This window comes from Camelus bactrianus, chromosome 33 (genome assembly GCF_048773025.1).
Source record: "Camelus bactrianus isolate YW-2024 breed Bactrian camel chromosome 33, ASM4877302v1, whole genome shotgun sequence".
NCBI lineage: Eukaryota > Metazoa > Chordata > Mammalia > Artiodactyla > Camelidae > Camelus > Camelus bactrianus.
In genome coordinates, this window is record NC_133571.1 from 17501948 (window position 1) to 17526834 (window position 24887).

At 45.9% G+C, this 24887-nt stretch overlaps 1 protein-coding gene across 5 annotated transcripts; it reads right to left on the reverse strand.

Annotated features, from left to right (window-relative positions):
- Positions 1-355: 355 nt before the first annotated feature.
- SCN3B (sodium voltage-gated channel beta subunit 3) lies at positions 356-23811 on the reverse strand. Of its 5 annotated transcripts, none has more exons than XM_010967212.3 (6): positions 22965-23811; positions 22018-22097; positions 12367-12592; positions 9210-9348; positions 4776-4859; positions 356-4408 (listed from the first exon to the last, which is right to left on the reverse strand). In XM_010967212.3, exons 1-5 carry the CDS (start codon positions 23179-23181, stop codon positions 4796-4798), a joined length of 726 nt encoding a protein of 241 aa, XP_010965514.1. In that variant the 5' UTR covers positions 23182-23811; the 3' UTR covers positions 356-4408; positions 4776-4795. The 5 variants fall into 5 exon arrangements, with proteins under 5 accessions (XP_010965514.1, XP_010965513.1, XP_010965515.1 ...); XM_010967211.3 differs by having other exon boundaries at positions 356-4489; XM_010967213.3 differs by adding an exon at positions 14918-15081 and having other exon boundaries at positions 356-4859; positions 22965-23103.
- Between the last annotated feature and the right edge of the window lie 1076 nt (positions 23812-24887).

Consider the following 24887-nt stretch of genomic DNA (forward strand, 5'->3'; position numbering starts at 1 on the left):
TCCCTTTTGGGGCCTTGGCACTTCTAGGAAGATGGACATTGAGGGGCAGCTTTGCTTTGTTTCCTTACTTCAGCTAACCTGGTAAGGGAGCTTGGCCCCTCCCTTCACTGGGTCTTCCTTGCTGGGAGCCCGCAGCCACCTGGTGGGAAGCTTGCTTGATGTCATTCAGGTGAGAACACAGTGACTCTTTGGGTAGAGAAGGAAGGGAGACAATATGTTTAATTCTAGGTGATTAAATATATTTTTCACTCTCTGGGTATATATCCATTTCAGGAACTGATGCTGGCTGGGGAGGTAAGTCGGAGCCACAGTATGCATAGCAGACGCACCCAGAGAGCAAAACCAGAGCAAGCGGTGTCTGGAGACGCTTTATTGACATGTACAGGAAATTTACTGGAAAACACCACGTACAGGCATTAGGTTGTTGAGAGCTTGGCTGGTCAGGAACAACATTTCTAGAGTTGAGAAAAAGATTGGCTGTGGAAAATCAAGAAAAAGCCTTATGAAGGTGACAGCGTGGTAACGAGTCCCACTGGTTCCATGGCTGTCCGAGTTTGCTGACTGTGTTTCACGGTGTCTCACAAACCCACAGGCACTCGTCCTTCAGCGGCCCCCTCCCCGCCACACGCACCACCCATCAGGTGCATCCCTTGCCGAGTGGTGACCTGGTGGAGGGGGGCGGGGAGGAGAGTAATGCCGGCTTTGAGGCTGAGCTGGCCTGTGATCGGGGTTGAATCTGATCTACCGTAACTCAAGACTTGCTTAAAGTGCTTGTCTGCCGGGCCCTACTGTAGACGTGGTAAGGGGAGGGGAGCTGAACGTGAGTTACCTACCATGGTAGAGTGCTGGAGATTAGGAAAGGCGTGGGTGATGACATTTTTCAAATCTAAGACCACAGGGCACACTCAGGGGCTAGATGGGTGCTTGATGCAGAGTGGGTGCTGAAATGTAGAATGAACGGGTGATGGGAGGAGTAATGACACATCGAGGGCTATTCAGATACATTTGCAGTGACCAGGAGAATTCACTGGATTAGGGATTTTTCATTCACAAAAAGGAGGGGAGAAGAAGGTGCTTTTCTGCTTTATTTTTTCACTTCTATTTAACTTGGGAAAGGGGAACCAAGAAATACTGTGAAATGTGTCTAGCTCCTTACCACTTCTTCCCATCAAGACGCAGTTACACAGCCCTGTCCCTCTGATTTACGTCAGGTAGGGTCGCAGGTTCTGAGGCGGGTCTGTTTTCCTTTTTAATCTGGTAGTTTGGGGGGAAGGGAGGGAGTACTGTCTCTTCCCTTAATCATTCATCGCTCAACACCTGTTTCCAGCTTATTCCTGCTTTGAAAAATTCCTTTCCTACTAAGATTTCTAGTTGGCATCTCAGGAGAAACCAGAGACCCAGAGAATCAGAAATCTGGGTGTGTAGATATTTGGGGATGGTGACACTAAAGGATAATGCTTTTAAACAAACTGAAAATAAAGGCTGGTGTAGGGAGAGGCACTGACTATCAAGGTGTTTCCACACAGGAGTTGGGGCCATGACACAAGGCTGAGCTGATGGTAAAGGTCGGTAGGCAAGGTGCTCACAGGGCCAACTGAGTGGAGCAATGACGTTCATGGCTGTTAAGCCAAAGGAAAGGGAAAACCATACCCAGCCTAGCTGGGCCTTTAGTGAACTGTGTTATTAAAGATCAGTCATGGGAAATAGCCAGCACCAAGGCGACAGATGGGGTTCCTAAAGTGGTAATAGCCCTTGAGAACATTTCTAAGCCCTTTAATAAGAACAGCATGCCAGATACAGCTTCCAGAGCAGTGCACATTGATCTGGGTCCTGTAGGAACATGAGAAACGGAGTGGGTGAGGATCTGAAGTAGGCTGGTGATCACAGTATCTTGTAGATTTAGAGTCATGATCAAGTCTCCCAGGAAGGAGTGTAATTGCAAATCAGGAGAAATAATGATGTACAGACCAACTGGAAATGAAAAACCAAAATAAGATAGACTCTCAAAGCTCATTACTAGCTTGGGCCAAGAAGCAGAGTGGTAGAGGAGCCGTCGAGCAGGATTAGGGTGAGAGAAGATGGTGAACATCTCAGGACAAGCAATACAGGCAAAGATTAGATGGAAGCAAAAAAAAAAAAAAAAAAAAAAAAAGGGATGGAAAGGAGGCAGCTATGGTCTCAGTGGAAAGAGAGCTGGGCTGGGGGTCAGAAGACCTGGATTCCAGCTCTCCACATTACCAACTCTATGAACTTAGGGTTTGGTAAATTTCTTAGCCTCAGACACCCTCCATTTCTTCATTTGTTAATGTATTAGCAATATCCACCTCCCAGAGCTAGTTGTGGAGAAGAAATAAGGTATCTGAGATAAAAATGATTTTGTAAGCCACAGAGCTTAATAATGAGAAAGTATTAAAGATGAGAAGAGTTGAAAAGTTAAAAGGAAAAGGCTAGAGAAGATTACTCGTAAAGGATAAAGAAGGAAAAAAACGAGAGGTACCATTCAGCTTCACTAAAAATCACTCAGGAAATATCTGAGTCGGGCTTTCAAAAAGGAAAAAAGGCCAACATGCATGCTAGATCACAAGTTAGACGCATGGTCTACTGAGGCAAGAGGGCAGTGGAGTGGTGGGAAGTACCTTCTACGGCGAGCCCTGCTGTCCACCAGCCGAGTGACGGGGAAAACCTCGCGCGAATTCAGGCCTGTTTCCCTCACTTGTATGAAGTAAGAAAAATCTATATTCTGTCTCCTAGTTCAGAGGGATTATGTGGGAAATTACCAGTGGGAAGGGCCTTGAATTTATTGAAAAAGAGTACTTTCTTCAATAAAGTCAGACTCTTGAATATGTGAATGAGGGCTTGTTTCAAGTACTTCCCCAGGGATGGCAGAGATGAAAAACTGAGTATGCCAGGTGAGGCACAAAGCCACGGGAGTGTGATCTCTCCCTTTAAATCCCCCAGATCAGAGGGACATCTTGTTCATCGAATCCCAGTCACTTCCATCTTCTCATATCCCCTAGAGCCTCCTTCTCCTCTCTCATCATTAGATGCTGAAGGACATTGCACTTGGACCCGTTACTCAAAGTGAAATATGAGATATTTTTTCTGGTGTTCATCTGCTCTCCTAACATCTAGGAAAAAAAAAAAACACCTGGACATTATGGATTCACAGGTGAAATATTTGGAAGCCCCCTCACCTGTCTGTCCCCTATCTCTTCACTCATTTGCTCATCATCCACCTTGGACTAAAAACATGTTTCTTAGTTAAATCCTATTCCCAGATGTATTCTCCTTCAAGGATGTTTCAGACTCACAAATCTTTTCACTCTAATCTATCTCACATCCTTCTCTCTGCCTTTGGGGCCAGTCTCTAGTTTTCTGAGTCAGAGTTAACCTCAGCCGGGAGATCCACCCAATTCTGTGCTTGTGAAGGAGGCAGGGCCATAGCCAAGCTCAATTACAGAGTCTTTTTCAGAAAGAAAATTATCCCATCCCGGGACGTGTAAACTGGGCAGCACCTAAGGCTCATCTCTGCTCCAGCCTGTCCTTCGTAGCCTCTTACCAGTTGAGCCCTGTCTGAGTCTCAGTTGCCTCTTGTGAAATAAGTAGTAACACTGATCCACAGAACTTTTGAGAGGAGTAACTTAGGAATTTCCGTTCCAACGCCCACAGGACAGTAAGGCCCCCCAGGCATCTCAGGTGGTGTGCTCGCCGGGGAAGGCACACATGCGTTCCCCCTGTGGGATCATGAACATGTTGTATGACTTCCCAAGTCTCCTGCCCTTGGCTTCTTGGAGGACTGAGACTTACCCAGGCCTTTGAGACCTCTTGGGGTCTAGCCCTGGAGTACCAATTTCCAGGGAACATTTTGGTCCATGCTTAACGAACTTTCTATCCCTGGAGGGCCTGGAAAGCTATACTTTGGTGCTCCAGCCAAGTGGGCAGGAACTCGGAAAAACTGACTTCAATGAATCTCGTTTCATGACACTTTTTTGCTTTAACCCAAGCGAATCTCTCCTGCTTCCTTCCATTAAGACAACCATTCGCGTGCAGGAACGGGGAATGAGCCAGCTCCAGCCAGCAAGGGGCAGGTGGGTGTGCTGCGTCCAGCCCTTGTTCTAAGTCAGGTGGAACACAAGGGAGGAGTCCGGTTGGCAGGGTTCTGCTTGCTTGAAAGCTAGGTTGAGTCCATGTAGACATGTTGGTTCCTCAGTTTCGGCAGAATCTTACGGTGTGTAGAGGTCTGACGGAGTTAGCAAGTCAGAGGTGAAAGTTCAGAGGTGAGTGGATGCATGATGAATGAACTGAGAGATGGATGCGTGAAGGGGAGCCATGTGGCTCCTGGGGCGCCCTCCTGATGCAGCTGACATCACTGAACCTGGAACAGCCAGTCCTGCAGGGTTCAGGCCACCTACCAATAAGAAAACAGCTCACTGCGAATTTCCAGTCCAGTCCAGCCCAGGCAAAGACTCTTTGACCTAATCCATGATCCCTACAAAGGAGGGAGTGGGGGGGTTACTTTTTGTCACTATGGATGAAGAGTTCAAGTTGCCCCAACACTCAGGCCAAAACCACTCACCTTCTGAAGGGCTTTATCTCATACAGAGCTTTATGACTTGGGCATCAACTTAAAGTTAAGTCCCCTGAGGGTGAGGACTTGGGGTAGGGTAGAAATCTAATCTAAGGGACCAAATTTAAAGTCACCGGTTTGTGGGTGATGAGGTCACCTGAACATCCTGCCATCCTTATCTGCCTGCCCTCCCTTCCCTGTACATCACCTCTAGTGTCCCCTTCTCTTCTATTCCTCCACTGGTACCGCAGAGTTCTCTTTGTTCTCCGATGGGATGGCAAGGTAGTCAGACCTGTCGGAGGAAAGACAGGGAAGAAAATCAGTGCCTTGGTACGTGGTGGTGGGAACACAGGAAAATGGAAGGAGCCAGGGCACAGGAGCAAGGATGTCTATGGAACAGCGTTGCATTTCCTTCTGGCTGTGTTCCCCGAGAGAATACGAGAATGGCCCTTCCAGCAGACTAGAACAATAGTTTTGTTTTTTCCTCCCACCAGCACCGTATGAGTCTTCACATTTAATCCACATTGTTCTCAGGACTTAGTATTGTCAGGTTAAACTGGCCAAACTGATGGGTGTGAAGTTATATTTTGTAATTGCTTTAATTTTCATCTCCCTGATTACTGGTGAAGCTGAGCATCTTTTCATAAGTTTATAGACAGTTGAGGTCCCGACTGCTATAATTTGACAGTTCATTTGCTTTGCCAAGTTTTCCTTGTGAAATACTTGACTTATTGATTTTTCTTTGATGTCTTGAAAATATCTCCTCCCAGCCTGTCATTTCTTTCTTTTTTTAATTTTCTTTTTTAAATGTTTTTATTATTTTTTATTTTTATTTTTAGGGGGGAGTAATAAGGTTGGTTTGTTTGTTTATTAATTAATGGAAGTACTGGGGATTGAACCCAGGACGTGGTAAACAGGCACACTACCACTGAGCTATACCCTCCCCACCCTTGTTTCTCTTTATATCTAGTGTAATCGAAATTACCATTTTTTTCCTCTCTGCTCTGCACCTTTTGTATTTTCAGAAATCCTCTCTATTCCAAGGTAACAAAAATATTCTCTTATATTCCCTAACAGAATTTTAGAGTTTTACATTTTACCCTGTCTTGAAATCCACTCATGATTTATTTTTGTTTAGTGTGAGAGGTGGAAGATCTAATTTTCTTTTCTTTTCTAAATGGATAAGAAATTGTCCTTATGCCACGTCCTGGACAGGTCATTCTTCTTTCAATGGTTTTTTTGTATAGACATTAACTTATTGGGGGTCTCTGCTTTGTTCTGTTTGCCCGTGTTGTATGCCTGGGCCAGTATCATAAACCCGTTAGTAGCTCTGTGAGAAATCTTCACATGTGATAGAAGTCCTATCAGCCACTTCCCCCAAACTTACTGTTCTTTGAAATAGGCAAACCATGGCCCATAACCTAATAATGGTTGTTATTTGTTTAAAGGCTTACAAACAAACAAACAAAACCAAAGAACAGTATGGGACAGAGACCCATTTTGGCAAAGACAAAAATATTTACTATCTGGCCATCGTCTGGCTTAGACTAGTTTTGCCCCTTTGGTCTTCAGTGTGACTTTTAAGATCAGTTTATCAATTTCCTTCAACAGTCCATTGGGTGTTTTGATTCTAATTTTACTGAATCTGCAGATGAATTTGGAAAATAATTGCCGTGTTTGTAACAGCGAGGTTTTAGTCTCCATTTATTTAACTTAAATCTTTTGGTAAAGTTTTGTAATTTTCTCCTTAAAGGTCTTACATATTTTTGTCAAATTTATCCCCAAGTATTGGAGAGGATTTGTTGCTTTTGTAATTGAATTTTTAAAAATGTCTTAAATATTTAGATGTTTCTTTATAAATTTTTGTGGCTGAAATATAAATGCATTTATACTTATATATAAGTATTTATAAATATTTTTATTTGTATCAATGATCTTATGGAATGCTGTTACTAGTTCTAATAGTTTGCCCATAGATTCCCTTGAAAAGTAATTATACTGGGTGTGAATTTCTTTCTTTACAATTCTTACTCTTGGGGAGCGTGTCTAGCTCATTGGTAGAGCTCATGCTTAGCACGAGGTCCTGGGTTCAATCCCCAGTACCTCCATTAAAAAAAAAATTCCTACTCTTTTTGTTTTGTATTTACTTAGTACACCACCTAGGCTCTCCAATACAATATAGAATAGAAGCAGGGAGAGGTGGTATCCTTGACATGCTTCTGATATTACAGGCAATCCTTCTAAAGTTGCCACACAGGTATTTGCTACAGGTTATCTTAGTAGCCGCCACTTACCCGTTTAAAGATGGTTGGTACTTAGGTATAGATTTATATGTTATATGTATTTATCCTGCTCAGGATACATTGTGCTCTCTGATTCTGAAGAGTCATGCCTTTCCTTAGCCACCGTATCTCTGAGTGTTTTTTCTCCTCCATTTTCTCTCTTCTAATGGGTCTTCTCAATTTTTTCCTTCATATTTCTTTGTGATTTTCCATCTTTTTGTATCTCTGTGCTTCATTCAATGGAACTTCCTTACATTTATCTTCTGGCTACCAGTATCTAATCTCTGGTGAACCAATCCATTGAGTTTTAAATTTTATTGACTAAATTTTATCGACCATTTAAATTTTATTTTTCATTTCCAGATTTTGCTTTATTCCTATCTAGATCTTCCTGTTCTCTTTTTCTGAGCAACTTCTTCTCTCCTTATGCTTTTGGTTCCCCCTTTTATTGTTTCAACTCTTTCAAGCAGATTTATTTTCTATATTTGCTCAGGTCCTTCCTGTGTCTGAGGTTCCTGGGATTTGATCCTGCCATTTGCTACTCCTCTGGCCCGTGCTGGATTATTTTCTGTGTGTCTTTTAGTTTTGGATTGCACTGTTGAATCAGATTCAACAATGCTTTATCTGGGGAACCCTGTTAAGCCTCAGCTGAAAGCGGGTCCCTTCAGAATAGTTTTTCATTTGCTTCTACATGGTTATCACTGTCTAGGGACTAATTTTTTAATTGAATTTCTCAGCTTAGATGTTCCTGGATCATGTGGGTAGTGTAAATTTAAATTCCAGACACTGTGAGAGCAGGCTTGTGGTTACCGATTCTCAAGAATCTTTTATGTTTCTGCTTGGAGTCAGGCCAAGATAGATGTGTTTCCTTGGCTCTTCCCTGGGCTGGTGGACTGATTCTTTTCTGACCTGTCTTTTGCATGAGTTGCAGCTCTCTGAGGATCTTGGTTCTGCTGGTGACCTCAGTTCCAACTCTGTTTCTTTTGCAAGCCCAGTCGTAGGCATTTTCTGTCCAAGCGTGGGAACTCCCTGTGTAAGTGCACGCACTTCCTGTCCAAGTATGAGCACTTCCTATGCCGAAGCACTAAAATCTAAGCACGTAGGCCACCAGGAATGACAACTTCCCCTGCATATCATTTCTTTCTATTCTTCTATCTGGTCAGTTGTAATTTTTTACTTTCCTAAGATCATAGATATCATGAGAAATGATACTTTATCAAACAATTCTAGGTGGTAATAGCCTAGGGTTTTTTGGTCATCACCTCAGCAATATTGCAACCTGTGCAGAGAGGGTTCTTTTTTATCTTTCCTCTAAGTAACAGCCCAGTGTGGCCCCTTAGACACTCAGACCCCATCATTTGTTACATGTGCTCACTCCTGAGTGACAAGGGCCTTGGCAAAACTGGCCAAGGTACGGTCTGGACACTGGAGAATGAGAGCCCCTCTCTGGGTATTTAATCACTGCTAAGTTCCAGGGGGAAGAACATGTTTGGAGCTCCTCGGCTAATACAGAGCAGTGCCCAGTGCCCGATGAGCTTGTGGTCTACAGCAAACAGCTGATTGTGGCAGGACGAGCATGGATGTCAGAGAAGCCTCCGTTCAAATCCCAGCTTCTCCTCTCCGTATCTGTGTGGCCTCCACAAGTCACTTGCCCTCTATGTGCCTGCTTCAGCATCTATAAAATGGTCATAATAATGGTAATTTCATGGGATTGTGCAGGCAGCTGATGGGCTTCATATAAATGGCTAAGAGTGCAGGGCAAGAGTTAGCAGGCATGAAGTCAAACCTTGCTTTGTCGAACAGTCTGGGGCAAACTTTCCCAGGCTCAGTTTTCTCACCTGTAAAGTGGGTATATCAATGCTGCCTACCTCAAAGGTTGTTGTGAGGAAGGTGGAGGACTGTGGAAACTTGCTTAACACCTCGCCTGTGAGAGCAAGCTGTCTGAAGGTGCAAGCTATCGTTACTTTGGCCTTCCATAACCCTTCCATAAAAGGTTATAAAATAAATGTACATCCATATTTACTAATTAGCCTCCAGTTTATAAACCATAGAAATCACAATTCTGAGATCCTTCTATCAGAAGAACAAGAATGCTTCTGAATTCCTATAATCTGTATTTTGACAGAGAATCATAGATGGATTGTTAAAGGTTTATTTAGGCTATGTGTGAAATTTAAGCTAATTAATAAAACTGGGTTTTTTGAGGGGGGGTAATTAGGTTTATTTATTTTTGGAGGAGGTGCTGGGGATTGAACCCAGGACCTCGTGCATGCTAAGCATGCATTCTACCACTTGAGCTATACCCTCCCCCTAAAATTGAATGGTTTTTAATGGGTTAAAAAAAAAGTCTTTGGACTTACGCATTTTCTTGGGCTGCCTCTTCAGCCTTTGAGACCTTCCTGTAGCAGTATATCATCTCAATGAGCAGCCACAGAGTGAGGAAGACCAGCAGGATGTACATCATGATCTCGGAGACCACAGAGGTGAAGTCTTCACCAGCTGCAGGGGGGAGAGTGAGGCTCAGAATGTGTGTGTCCAGCCAGCCCAGAGCTGTCCCCGGGGTCAGAGATATAGGAGGCCTCTGTCCCCTGAGCTTAGGGTGGCAGAGCATGGCGTCCCCAGGGAGAGAGCTCAGGAAAACACGTTCAAGCCAGTGCAGTCCGCCCAGCCAGCGGCTTGGGCACGTTCTCTACAAGTCTGGATCAGACACAAGACATCCCAGCCCACCTTCCTTCCAGGTCACCCCAAACTCCAACAGAAATGAGGACTGGAGAATTCTGTGTGTGATCCAGGCTGTCCTCAGAGGTCTACTTCTGAAACCCAGACCCGATCCTGCCATACCCCTGCTGAAAACCTTTCAGTGCCCCACAATGCCCTCAAGATAGAGGCCAAACTCTGTTAACAGGGCCTGTGAGGCCACTCACAATCTTCTTCACCTCGTGTCCGTCAGTTGGCCAGCAAATCCTCTTTCTCATACACACTGTGGTCTTTTGGAATCTGTAGACGTTTCTTCTTCCTCTTCCCACTTCCTAGACTGTATCTCACACCTCACTGCTGCCTCTGCCCCAATATCCCCTCCTGCTTCTCCGTCTCCCAAACATTCTTCTAGACTCCACTGAAGGCGCCTCTTCCATGAAGCCTTCCTCAGCCTCCCGTGAAGTTATCACTCACATCCTTCTCCGGGCACTGGTCCATCCATCCGTTATAACACTTCCCAGGTTGCATTGTGATGTATTTTGATGTATTTATCTCTCTTCTCTACTGACTACGTGCTTATTAGGAACATATTTATTTCTGAGTTATCAGCCTGTTGCCTAATCTTAGAGTATTTGAAGTATTCAATAAGGATTTGTTGAATAATGAATATAAATCAATAGTGAGCCTCCTTGTAACCAACAAAATGACAATAAAACACGACATATGGGATATGTCCTGAAATATATTCTTTCCTAGTGGGGAGGAAGGCTGCAGCCACATCTCTCCTTGCTAGCTCTCGGCAGCAAATTAGATTCATGGTCCTCGGTTATCCATAGGGCCCAAGTCATCCCCAAGGCCTTGCTCATTAAAAGCACAGCATAGCCACAGCAGTGCCCTTCAACTCAGAGAGGCCGTCTAAGGTCTCCAGGATCCCTCAAGTTTCCTAACGGGAGCTGGAGGTCGCAGATGCAGCTCGAGGCCTGGGAGAAGGTATACACGTCAAACGTCTTCTCGCGGGCTTGCCACAGCCTGAACTGTGATGAGCTCGACTTGAATAAAGCACGCGCTGTCTTTCTAAATGCGATCGCCCAGCAGCAGTACCACAGGAAGCTGTCCTTAGTAGCTTTAGTCACCTCTAGGTGAGGAGACCTCAGATTTCTGTCTTAGAGCCAGGAGGTGGGAGCCTAAGCTGGGACCAGTCCAGCTGAACAAAGAGAAGCAGGGACATTCTCTGGGACCACAGGGGTGGAGCAGACTCGGGGCAAGGGGGAGTGTGTTGTGGTGGAGAGTGGAGCTCAGAGCAGTATGAGAGCAGTGAGCATCTGGGGGTGGTGGTGGGGGGCACTGCCAAGAGTTCACAGAGCAGGGAAAGAAAGAAAAACCAAAATGGGACGGTGGCGGAAGAAAAAGATGAAGTGGAAATAGAGCTAATAGAGGCACAGTGCTGGATTGCAGTCTTGCTTCTGGGCCAATGTGTTTCACATCCCCAGGCAAGCCGTCACCTTCCAGAGCTCTGTCTCCCAGCCACAAAGTGAGGGCACCAGAGCAGCGCCCTCCAATCACCTGGGGAGTCATTTCAACTTACCTTCGCCAGGCTGCACCCCAGCCTACTGAACTCACACCCGCAACAGCGGTATGGAGACGCCGACACTGAAGGAAAGCCCTCTGCGCGATTCTGGTGCCCGCTCTTTGTTCAGAACTCCTGAATTAAAAGACAGCCAAGCTTCCTTCCAGCCCTAACATCCCCAGAGGCTCTGTGGCTCTGAGAGCAAACTTGTTTCCCTGTGTTCTCACCCAAGTCTGGCTCTGGTATCCGGCAGGCGGACTGACCCTGCTTTGCCGCGCTTTCCACTGGCTGCACCTGCACGAGGGGCTCTGGAGGCAAAAGCCTTTGAGAGCAGGAGGTGGGGACAGAAGCAGCTTCCTAGTACCTGCAGTCACCAGCTGACAGTCCTGGCGGTGAACAGTAGAGGGCGCCAGGCTCCCTTCCCCCAGGGAGGAGAGGTGTGGAAACAGAAGATAATGGAACATCTGAACAGAAAATTACCTTAGAGAGCTCCCAGTCCAACCCATCATTTTACATAAGAGGAGACAGGCTCGGAGCAGGGAAGTGGCTCATCAGGGCTGAGCCAAGTGGCCTGAGAGTCCTGCACCGTCAGGACAGACCTACCTTCCACTTCAGTCTTGTCTGAAACATGACTAAATCATGGCATCTCTTACTCTGTTGTTCGCTCTCGTTTGCTTCATGAATTTTATCACCATAGCAGGATAAAAAGCAAATATGCCTGTGGCCTGGGAGTCAGGGCTACGGGCATTCTTTTCTAGGAAGAGACTGTCTTTAATTGGACCACTCCTTTGTCTCCTGCCCCATAGCTTTTGCCTGTTCACCGTCCTGCATCCTGGGGCAGCCAAAATGCTAAGAACATGCTAGAAAGGCATTGTTTGAGAAAGGCTAAGTAAAACGGAATCATCCTTGGCCTGGGTGAGAAAACACACAGAGAGATACGTATATCACTCTTCCAACTTGTGAAGCCTTCATGGAGGCTGTCCGCTTTCTCCAAGGATGACCATGCAGGTAAAGATCGCTGCATGATCATCTCCACACCTTTCTGCTTTGAGGAGAGGCACAGAGAGGCGAGCTCTCGGCAGCTTTCGGGAGGCTGGCCACTACAGGAAGACAATTTGGTGATGACATTGTTAGGTATCACCACTCCAAATACGTGGGGTTCTGCATTCTGCGAGGGGCTTATTTGTGTGGAAACCCCCTGTTCTCCCTCCCCTGAGAGCCAAGCACCCTAGAGAGCCAATGCCCGGCCTTACCCTCCTCGGTGACTCGGAGGGGGATCAGCCGCGTGGTCTTCACAAAGGGACGATGTGCCTCGAACTCAAACTCCCGGGACACGTTGCAGGTGTAGAGGCCGGAGTCGTTCAGGGTGACGTTGAGCACAGTGATGGACACGTCCTGCAAGTCTTTGCTCCCATTCCACTGCAGGCGACCCTGGAAGGGGCTCTCCACCTCCTGGTGGCCGTTCCGATACTCGTAGATCTGCAGGTAGAGAAGCAGAGGGGTAGGGCCACGAGAGAAGACAGGGTAGAGATGGGGACGGGACAGAGAAAGGGACCAGAATGATGCATGGACGGGGGGAAAGGGGACAATGGTACAAGGAGCTCCCGAATGTGGGAGTGGGATGGGGGCTTGGAAGAGGGCGGGGAAGAAAGCGAAGATGGGGCAAGATGGGAAAGGCAAACAGGTGTCGGGGCACACAGACACGGACATGGCGAGGGAAGAGGCAGGAAGCGGGAGGCAGGAGGAAGGGGTGGAAAGGAGGAGACAAGAGGAAGGTGAGTGAAGCGTACAGGAGCCCGGGAGGGGACAATTGAGAGGAAGGAAGGATTGGAAGGAGACGGAAAGAGAGAACAAGAGAGAAAGATGTGTCGTGGCAGCAGCCAGCAAGAGATTGAGGCATAGAGACCAAGACAAGCAGTTTCATGCATCATAAAGACATCTGAAAGCTCTGGCCTCCAAATGGGACTCTCTGGGCTGGTCCCCACTGGGGACGTGGGCAGTCAGTCGGAGCCCGGCGACAGGAAAGGGCTCCAGGCTGCTAACATGGCCCCGATGAGCAGAGAGCTGTCAGCCGATGTGCACACATCACACCTTCCATTCTGGGCTGAATTATAACTGAAATCTGGTCTCTAAGTTTCTTTTCTCAAACATTTCCACCTTCTAACACAACTTTTATTCCCCTCTGCAGTTGTGCTGTCCATTCTAGACTCTGCTTGCCCTGTGCGGCTACTTATATTAAAACTGAAATCACTAGGAATTAAATAAAATGTAAAATTCAGTTCCTCAGTCGCACCAGCCACATTTCAAGTGTTCAATGCCACACGTGACTGGTGGCTACTGGATTAGCACAAATATGGAACGTTTTCATCTTCACAAAAATTTCTATTAGCATTGCTCTGTATTTCCAGCCCATTTTTAAAGTTTCTTTTCCTCTGTCTGAGCCACCTTCACCTCACTTTGGGTAGGCCTGGAGGCAGAGCAGGTGGCTGGCATATGACCAGACCTGAGGCTCAGCGTGAACTTTGCATCTGGCCAAGCCATCCAGGCTCCTGTAACCTGCAGTTAACTGAGCCAGGTGCCGGGAAGTTGACTGGTCCCAGGTCTGGCACCAGACTGGAGTAAATTTACATCAGAATGGCGCATACAGCCTAGGGTTAGAAAGGAGGCCAGCTTTAGGAGAGCTAGACAAAAGAGCAAGCCAAACTCAATTTACTCCTAACGTTGTCTCCATCAAGTCTTTGTGGAGAAGAAAACTTGCCTCCAAGAAGACGAGGCTGTGCAGTAAAAAGGGCTTTGTATCTGCCATCAGATGGCCTGGTTCCAATCTAAGCTCTCTTAGTTAACTTCTTGGAGCCTCAGTTGCCCCATTTGTGTGTGTGTGTGTGTGTGTGTGTGTGTGTGTCTCAAATACTTATATAGTGCTTCCTATATTCCAGAACTATTCTAAATGCATTAACAATGATAGCTCGTGAGTCCTGGTAACAACTGTGTGCGGTAGCTATGGTTTATATCCCCATTTTAGAAATGAAACTGAGGCCCAGAGAGGTTAAGCAGTTTGTCCAAGGACACAGAGTTAATAAGTTGTGAATCACTAAGAATCAATCCCAGGCAGCCTGGCTCCAGAGGCAGTGAAAGCATGAATGATGACCATCCCCAGGTTGGTACTCCAAGTGTAGAGCCGCCATCGTGGCACGGGCATGACCAGTCAGAACTGACACGGGCCATGGCTGACCCCTTAGTTCCCAGAGCACGGGGACGTCTGGAAGTTCCTGGGCTGAAGGATGGTGGGGAGGCCGATTGGAGGGTTTGGCACAAGCAACCACTATAAGGACTATTGAAACATTTTACCCACTGATGTGACCGTCCCAGCTGAACATCAGCCTTGGTCATCCCCGTCATTCTTATGTCACTGGGATTGTGAGAGTTAAGTGAGTTAACCCACGTTATCTCATTTAATGACTCTTAGTGTTATTTCCATTTTTTTCTACTAATTTAATCCAGCCACTAGGATGGTGCAGAGATCAAATGAAAACACCTGCAAGGTGCCTTGTTGGGCAACTGGCACACAGTAGGCCCTAACTGCTGTTTCTCTCTCTCTCCTCCTTACCCTGCTGAGACTGGCAGCGTCCTCCCTTTCACAGCGGCTGGGCTAAACAAAGCTGTCAGTTATCTGCAGAGGTGCTGTCAGTGCTTTGGAGAAAAAGGCCAGTGTTTGTCAGATCATCATCCCCCAGACTCTCAGGAGCCAGGCACATAACAGCAGAGGCCAGTGAAAGAAAGGCCAGAGTCAGCAGTCAGACATACAAGGAAATCTTTACCGCCCTCGGGCCTGTAGAACCATTCCACCACCGTGGTGGCCTCCACCTCCTCCCTCTTCATGCAGGAGATGCAGCGCAGCTTCATGGGGTTGCCCTGAACGGCCTCGGTCTCCGAGGGCACTTCCACACACACGGGGAAGCAGACGCTGACTGGAGAGAGGCCAGGGAATGGGGAAGGGACAGGAGGCGTGGGGCAGAGGCAGTGGACAGCGAGGAGGGAGGGAGGGGAGGCAGAGAAGGAAGAATCATGAGCCGAACTTGAAAACAGCAGGCACATGTATGTACGCTCCCCTAGTGTGCTCCCCACAACAGGCAGGGAGTGCGACAGAGGAGCCGTGGGGGACCGGGCATCGAACGCAAACCTCCCCAGAAGCAGTGGGGATGCGGTGCAGCGCGCACCTGACCCCGCCCTCAAAGACTGAGTGCCTAGGTGGGAATTGGCACGCATGCATCCATCCGTGGACCGTCCTTGCACCCTTCCGTTCAACAAGCATCCACTGAAATCTACTCTATGACAGGTCTGACACTGAGATACGATGAACAAAACACTCACCACACCCTAAAGGCATTTATAAACCCGAAGGGAACACATACTCCTAAGTGTCATTAAACCAGACTGTGGCAAGTGACGTAATAGTGCCGTGCTCTGTTCCCAGGGGAGGGAGAGTTTACTCCTGGTTGGGCTAGAAGAGAGGAAGAAAAGGATGGTGAGACTTGAGGCTAGAAAGGTGGATTGGACCATGTTGTGAAGACCTCTGTACGAGCTTCACAATAGGAGGGATCACATGTTTTAAAGCCGTGGAGAGATGTAATCGTATCTGTGTTTTACGAAAAATGTAAGTAATTCTGACGTACGGTGGGGGATGGAGCAGCAAGGAGGTGAGCTGATCCTGCGGCTGGGGTGATGCTTCACACAGAGGAAGAGAGACAGAGAGAGAAAGATGCAGTTACAAATTGGGAGGGAGGTCAGATCGGGGGGCACTTTGCATGCCATGCAGAGGTCTGGACTGTAGTTTCTGCCCTCTAGAAACATCGGGCTGTAAATTCAGAATGAATCAAAAGTGGGATGTGGCTGCCAATAAAGCAAGTGCAAACGCAGGCTGTCTTAACAGATGTACACTGTGCAGAACAAATGAGGAACCATCCCTCTGCGTTGTGCAGAACAGATCTGGACTATGATGACCAGTTCAGGGTGTCACTTTGTACAAAAGGAAGTTTTTGACGAGTGTGTGTGCAGAGAAAAGCGAGATGGAGAAGGGTCTGGGGGCAAAGTCTGGTAAGAACAAAGAGGGGGCCGGGTGCTTAGCTTTGACACCAACACATCTGTCTTCAAATATTTGAAGGCTGGATTGTGGAAGAGAAAACAGATTCTGCCCAGCTCCAAAAGTTACAAGAAAGTAAGTGTAGCTCAATTTTTTTTAAGAACTTTCTCATGCTGTAGCTGTTCACAAGTGCAGAGAACTATTTGGTGAGAGAGTTTACACCTCACAGAAGATTCAAAAGTGAAGTGACCACCCAAAATTCTTGAATCAGGGCTTCTAAACTGTCCTAATGCTACCTTATCATCAACTATTAATTTAAAACCCTTAAAAATGAAATAGTACACACTGTCATTTAAAAGCTAGTCCACTGTGAATGGTCAGTCTGTTCCTCCACTGGCAGGCAGTTAGTACTTACTAAAAGCAGAGGAAAGCGTTAGGTGGAGATTAAAATGAGACTGACCAACTAATTTTGAGTCAAAAAATGAAATATTTGACTTAGAAGGCAACAGATCTAAGTTTTAGACACAGAATTTAAAAACTGGAGGCACTATCATAAAGTTTAATATAGTAACAAGGTAAAATACATTTTGTCAGTTTTAAAACTCTCAGGAGGCTGGGGCTGGTTTTACCAGGCAGCCTGCAAGAGGCTCGCTTGCTCCTGCATGTGGATCATTATTTTAATGGATAACAGGTCCATATCTAGAGAGAACTGATCAGAAATAGTTTCAGAATCTGATGAGTTTGAAGTCTTGATTATAGGCCTTGTTTAAAAAAAGGAGGGGGGGGGGAGAAAAAGGAAAAAAAAAAGGCATGGTCTGTGCAAAACTTTGGGAGTGGTAACAGTGTAGAGAGCATGCACTGAGAACTCTGTGTAGCAGGGAGCCTTTGGGGCACATTCATATTTAAAGAGACATGGTAAAGATGAGTTAGTTCAGTGATGATGACTTCAGAGCAGAATAGGAAAATGGACCATGGAAGTACAGTTGCAATTAAAGAGGAAGGAGGAAAATGGGATTTGGCAACTGAAGGCTTGGATTTGATGGACTGTTCAACCTCTCAGAGGTTCAGTTTATTCATCAACAAAATGCTGAAAGTAATATCTATCTAGAAGATGTATCATGAAAATTCTATAGAATAATTTGCATGAATGTGCTTTGTACAAATACCACTTGTTAATGTGATTTTATCCTTCATTCATTTGTTCACTTATTCAACAAACGTATTGGGTGCTTCCTGTGTGTCAGTCATGGCTCTTGGCACTGAGAACACAACAGGAAACAAAGCAGGAACCATCCCTGCTCTCCTGGAGCCCACATTCCACGGGAGGGAGAAAGACAATAAGCAACATTAAATTGCAATAAGTGCTATGAGAAAAAATAAAACAGAGCAGAGGAGATAGAATGTGCATAGGATCATGGGAACAGCCTCATTGAGAAGGTGACGTGGAGCAGGCACTGAAGGAAAGAAATGAGGGAACTAGCCACATAGACATCTGTGTGAAGGTGTGCAGAGGAAGGAGCGACTCAGGAGTCCTAGGGTGGGAATGTGCTTGTCGAAATCACAGAGCACAACAAAGCCCAGGGAACAAAGGGAGAATAGACCAGTATATATAAAATAGACAAACAAGTTCATACTGTACAGCACAGGGAGCTATATTCAATATCTTGTAGTAGCTTATGGTGAAAAAAATATGAAAAACGAATATATGTATCTTTGTGTATGACTGAAGCATTGTGCTGTACACCAGAAATTGACACACCATTGTAAACTGACTATACTTCAATAAAAAAATACACATTAAAAAGAAAAAATAAGCTTAAAAAAAGGAGAATAGAAGGAGACAAGGTAGGAGAGATAAGCCAGGGCCAGATCAAACTGGTCTTGTAGACCATGGTTAGAACTTTGTCTTTTATTTTGAGTGACATGGGAGCATTGGAGGGTTCTGAGTGGAGGAATGACATAATTTACACAAAATTACATGATCTGACTGCTATGTTGAGAATAAACTGAAGAGGTGAGGAAGGACACGGGTGGAAGCAAAGAGAATAGTTCGGAATCTAGTATAGTGACTAGACTGAGAGATGGTTCAATGATTTTGCTTTGATGAAGATGACAGCAGAGCTGCTGGGGTTTGAAAAGGAATCGTTTGCTGGACTAATATCCTTGAATAGATGAGAAGTGATGTCCTCTAGTGAACAAGTAGATGTGTTGGTCTTAAATAGAAATACAGTTAGTTGATTTATAGTTAAAAGAGGGTGGGCAGAATGCAGTCAGGATGGCGAGTATGTCACAGCGGCTCCTCTTTGTTCTGAGCTGCCCCTGAGATGACAGTAACCCAAGGTATCATCAGAGAGCAAGTTCCACTGATTGCCTTCTCCCTGCCAAAGTCCAATTACAAGTCATAAGAATGACTCTGCACATGAGGTCAACTCAGTTCATGAGGTCCTGGATAGCACACTGCAAAATGGCCACAAAATCCTCTCGTCCCTGCTTACTCTCCCTTTGCATTATGACTTGTTGCTCCTTCCATCAAGAGGGAAAGTGTATTTCTCCACCCTGTGAGACTCCAGCACACCACTGCCTCTCTTTCTGTGAGATCCTTTAGATACCAAGAAAAGATTGTACACATGGTAGGTATTCAACCCACACTGCTGACTATAACTAGTAAACTCCTGGAATAATCTTAGCCAAGTCATTTGACCTTTGGTCTTCTCTTCAATTTCTATAATAATAATGAGGAAACATGGGAGGGAAGAATATATTAATGATGATTATATTTAAGGAATAGCATCAGGAGGTGGATAGTAATATTTATGTAACCAACTCCTCTAGTAATTCCAAATCTTTTTCTTCTTTGGGCATTGCTATATTGTCCCTCTTGACCTTGCTCTAGAAAGAACACTTTCCTTTGTGCTAAGATAATAAAGGCTTTGATTAGAATGTAAATACTTTTCAAAAGGGGGTAATAAATGACATTATTTATAGATATTAACACCCTGGTGACTTGGTTTATCAGATTAGCCAGTCACTTAGTGGAGCCTTGAAAGTGTGGATGCAATTTAGGCTACTGGGGGGAAGAGAGGAAAACATCCCCCACACAATGGACATCTGGAGAGGAAGAGCAGAGAAGACACTCGCAGGTAAAAGATGAATATGGCCTTAGGAAAGGCTATGGCATGGGGGAGGGGCATTCCAAAAGGGATGAGAGGACAGACAGATGCCCACCTGGCAATCCTGGTATAGCATCATGTGCGTCCACAAGAGGAGATAGAACAAGCTCTAGAAGACTGAAATCAGGAGATAAGAGTTCTCTAGAAAGTCCTTTCCCCTCCCCTGCACTCATTTTCTCATCTCTCAATTGAAAATAATACTGCTTTCCTTGACTACCACCATAGAATTGATATGGGGACCAAACGAAGTAATAGACTGAAAATTGCTTTGTAAATTGTAAAGCACCAGACAAATGTATATTTTATTATTATTATTATTATTATTATTATTATTATTATTATTATTATTATTATTATTATATACTTGATTGAAGGAAATAATGGAACTTTGTTAAATTCATGCAGAAAATAAAAGAATGGAAAAGATTCCATTCATATTTGCATCATGTGACAAATCAGCTTGGGAAGGGAGACCATATCTAAGCTAAGTGCTTGCCGGTCTTGGAATTATATGCAAATAAAATGAAACTGCATTTGTGAAGTGAGGCCCTCTTTCTTACACTTAATGACAAGGTTTCCTGAACCATCCTTCTTTCCCTTCTGCAGCTTCTCAATTTGGCGAACCAATGCTCAGAAGCTGAGGATGAGCAAGGATTAGTGTAGTACGCACACTTCTTCCAAAGGTTTTTTTTTTGAGGGGGGGGGTTGAGGGGCTAGGAGGATGGGTACTCTGCCAGTTTTAGCAATATCGTGTAAATATTTCCCTGCCATTCAATTGTGCAGCTAAAGGGATGTTAGAAACCTTCTGCCCCAACTTCCAAACTTACGTTCCAGATATATGTATACAAGGAACCAGACACTCTAAGGTGGTTACATAGCAAACTAGTGGCAGAGCTGAGACTCCAGTCCAGGTTTTGTAAGTCTAGCCAAAAAGTCCTTGGACTACAGCATGTTTTCCCTCTGTTCTACAATTCAGGCAAGGATGCTAAAACCTTAAACGAGGATTTGGGAAGAAAGGGCCTGTAGAATCTCATCCCAACACTTCTCTACAACTTCATCTCCCACTGATTTACCCACTCTCTCTCTTATCCAGCCAGACTAACCTCTCCTAAGCCTCATATCCCTAGTCTTAGCCTCCCCTGAGGAAATCTCAGCCTTAAATCTTCAAGGCAGATCACTGGCAATCTATTATGTCTGCTTCATCTTCAGGTCTGGCTTACTCTCCTGGGGATGGATGGCGGTGAGTCTGCCCTTGGGACTGGCATTACCCTCTCTCTTTGTCCTTGCCAGCTTGTCTCATCAGGCATTTTGTTCAACAGGAAGCTTGGCTCTGCTTCTGGTCACATGCAAAATCCAGATAACGCTGGTAAACAGAGTTAGTCCTGGAGGCTTAATAAAGTGATACTAAGGTAAAGAGGTAATTCCCATCAGCATGTCTGCCACTGCATATGCAGAATGAGTTCCATGCCAACCACAGAGCTTAATCCTACATGCCTACTTTCAATAAAGCAGGTGGGCACAATCATTTCTAATTATCCTGGTTATTGATTTTTAGCATGAAGAAAAATAGCTAAGATCATGTAAAGCAATATATCAACTGATGAGCACATATATTTGATCTGGAGATCTAATCAGAGTTGCCAAGACTGAAATTCCCAGAACTACGCAACAACTATACACACACACACAGACACACACACACAGGCACACACACACACACACACACACTACCATATCCTCATCAATCCATTCAGACGCCCAAACAAGCATGCTCAGACATACACTAGCATGCACATTCAAATATTGAGGCATACATTGACACAGTAAAGCATTCTCTCAATCACATATTCAGACATTATCGTGTAGACTCAGTAACTCCCACTACACACATGCAGGCACCCCACTCCAAGCCCATCTCTAACCACTCTGCTAGGCCTTGCTGTTGCAAGTATAGGACTCTCTTATTGGGAGGGAGAAGGTCACCTCACCCTTTCACAGCAGATAAGCAAGGACCTATTTATCGTTGAAGGCAAAAAACCCAACTCCCCAAACACCAAAGCACCTAGTTCCACATATTTATGAAAAAGAAGAAAGATGCATTTCCCAGGTGCCTATTTATCCAATACACAGCTGCAAGTGGCTGAAGCCTGTTTTCCTTATTAAAATTAAACAGGTGGATCAACAACTGAGGTATTTTCACTTTCAAAATGGATTCATCCAGATTGTTTTGATATATAAAAATTAACTGGAAGACCCGATGACTTCTCATTGAGAAATGAAATGTAACTGTAATAGAGTTGTTTTTTGTTTGTTTGTTTGTTTTTTTGTTTTTTTGGGAACATGACTGCGTTCTCTTTCAGCAAAGGGGAAGGGAAAGGGAAAAAAATACTTTGGAGTTAACAGGAAACAGGAGGAAGGGTGGGAAAATCACCAAGGAAGGTTTGGGAATAAAGAAGCAGGAGAGTGAGGAGGCATTTTTCCAATCTCAAAAATCCCAGTTCTCATGGAACCCCAATGGATCCCATGCCTGGCAGACATGCACAGAGGGAAGCCAACCAGGGCTCCTTTTTGTCACCAACGACATCAATAAGCGTTATTACTGTTAGCATTATTACTGTTATCTGCATCTCGCATGGCAGGGGGCTGGTACTTACCCCACAAGATGAGCACGAGGGAAGCCAGGGGAAACAATCTGTTGAAGGCAGGCATCTTTTTCGGCGGGTGGCTTCCGGAGCTAAACAGAGATTCCCTTGGTCAGCAAATGCTCCTTCTCAGATACTTTCGAGGAAACCCTTTGGGACGGACTGTCCCAAGGGGGCGACTTTCTGCCTGAAACAAGGGCCAAGCGCCAGCGACTGGGGAGGCTCTGCGGGCTTCTTGAGCCCGGCGAGGGTTTCAGCTCCAAGCCGCCCTAGCCGACCGCCCCAATTCGAGGGAGCGGATCGGCAGCTTGGCGCGCTCTCCCCGGAGCCCGTTGCTGGGATCCGGCTCAGCACCACGGACAGTGCCTTCCCCGCCCACCCCGGAACTTCCAATTCCAGTTGCTCGGCTGCTTCCCTTGTTTGCGCCTCCGGGAAAGCTCAGCTCCGAAGCGAGCAGCACGCAGGTTCTAGGCGGCTGGGCTGTCGAAGGGGTCCATGTTGATCCACCAGTCACCTCCCTACGAATAGCTACGCTCCGACCGGCATCCACCGAGACCCGGGAGCTCCGGCTTCAGCCGCCCTGACCGGCTTCTCCAGCTGGGCGTGCCCCCACGCCCGAAGCCACCGGGACCGCCGTCTGAGCTACAAAATTCGTTCCACCTCGGTCCCGTCCACACCCGCCCTCGGCTCCCCGGGGAGGTCCGGAGAGGCGGGGAAGGAGGCGTAAGCTCCTGTTTGGCCCGCGATCTCAGAGGTGGGGCGTCAGGGATTGGGTGGGTAGGCCCCTTCCCCGGAGCTTGCCCCCGGATCGTGCCAGGGCCCGACCCTGAGTGGAGGGTGACCAGCTACGCTTCTCCAGGCCCCCCTGACAGTGTGTGCTCAGTCAGCCTGGACATGCGCAGGCGGCTCTCCACCCTCACCGCCGCCACGGACCCACCCCCTCGTGCAACACTCCCCACCTCCAAACAGGCGTGCCCCTCCCAGGGCCGATCTCTGCTGCCAAGCGAGGGGCGGAGCTCCGAGCGACGCAAACACCTCAGCCCCCGCGATTCCTCTGCTCGCTGGTTGTCTCCAGGTCTCCCTTTCACGTCTCCACACCTCTTCACAGAGCGGGCACACCTCCTCCCTCCGATTCGCACCCTCCAGGCAACCCCACTCCTGCTCCTGCACAGACATGCTTGCCTCCAGCTCCGGGAAGAGGAGGGCCAAAGTCTCTTTCAGGCAATGATGTCATCTACAATGTACACTGTACATGGCTCCCAGCTTCTCTCACCCGACCCCATCTCTCCTGCTCTCCTAGTATATCCTTTGTCTAGCCTTGATTAATTGGTTCCGGGCACACTGAACTCAGCAAAAGAATCCCTGCTTAGAAGTGGGGTAGGAGTGGGGCGCACCTGTTCCCATGTTCACCTCCTCAGCCAGTGAGGTGATCCAAATGTCGGTGCAAGAATGGTGTTCTTGGGGTGGGGTGAGGCAACTCCCTCTGGCTCTAGTCACTTTTTTTTTTTTTTTTTTTTTTTACAGTTTAAAAGCAAATAGATTGTGGTTTGGCTTCTTCCAACTATTAGCCTCACCCCAGTCCTAACAGCTGTTTCAGTGCTCTGCCCCATCGCTGGAAGGGAAACCTGAACCTTTAAATTTAGTTATAAACTCAGATTGACATAATAGATTAGGAATGCCTGGAACTGAAATGAAAGGTTAATACAAGAACCTCTCCCCCCTCTTCTCATTGCCTACTGGCTCCCTTTCCGAAAGGGGAAGCTTGACTCTGATATTCCAAAAAAGAACCACAGAGTAACAGCTGACTGTAAGTGAACCATAGGCAGGAAATTCTCCCTCCTAACATATCACAGAGCAACAGAATGTCCTTCCTTCTGGGCAGGGAGCCACCAGGCATAAACTCTATGTTGCTTTGAAGACCAGCCCTTGAATCACAGTGTGTTAGACTTGGATGAGAAGTTAAAGTCGACTTAATTCAACTTTCTTCCCAATTCATGAATCCCCCAAGGACGTTCCTAATGAACCGGCTCAACCTTTGTCAGTGATGAGAGCTTACTACTTCACAAGTCAGTCCCTTCTAATGTTTAAGGAAGTTCTTCTTTATATTCAGTTGAATTCTGTACACTCCTTCCTCCTCAAACTCCATTAAGAGATGAAACAAAGCTGTTTTCCTTAAGACAGCTACGCTTCCCCAGATTTTTTGTTTGGGGCTAAGCTTCATAAGTTTCTGACAGTGTATTTCCTGGTAGTTTCCAGCCCTTAAGTATCCTGGTCACTTTCTCAAGAAGATTTTTTGTTTGTCAGCATGATTCTCAAAGTGACATCCAGAACAGGAGCTGATGTTTCCTGTGGGGTCTGATCCACATAAATTCAGGGGAATTGTGGCCACACTTGCTTTAGAGGATGCATCTGTTCAATTACATTTGCAGCCATGTCTCACTCCTAATGAGCTATGGTCAGTTAAAATCCCGAAGTATTTTTCACTCAACCTGTTGCAGAGTCATCTTGAATTTATACAGGGAATTCTGGAAAAATATACTCTGTACTTACTGCTGTTAAAATTTATTAGTTTCAACCAATTGTCACATCCTATTAATATTTGTATTGAATCCAGATTTAATCATCCAACATATCTCTCTTCTTTAGCTTTGTTTCATCTCTAGGTTTGACAATCAGTTGATCCAAATACAGATTTTTTTTAATGGATAGGAAAAAACAAAGAAGAGTTCTTTGGCACGACTTTAGAGACCTTACTTTAGTTTGACTAATTAGACTTGTTTGGTATTGTCACTTACTCACAAAAAAATACCCAAATATATCTCCCCATTTTCCATATTGATAGCATAACACATTCTGAAAACAAATTTTAAAAGCATGTACGT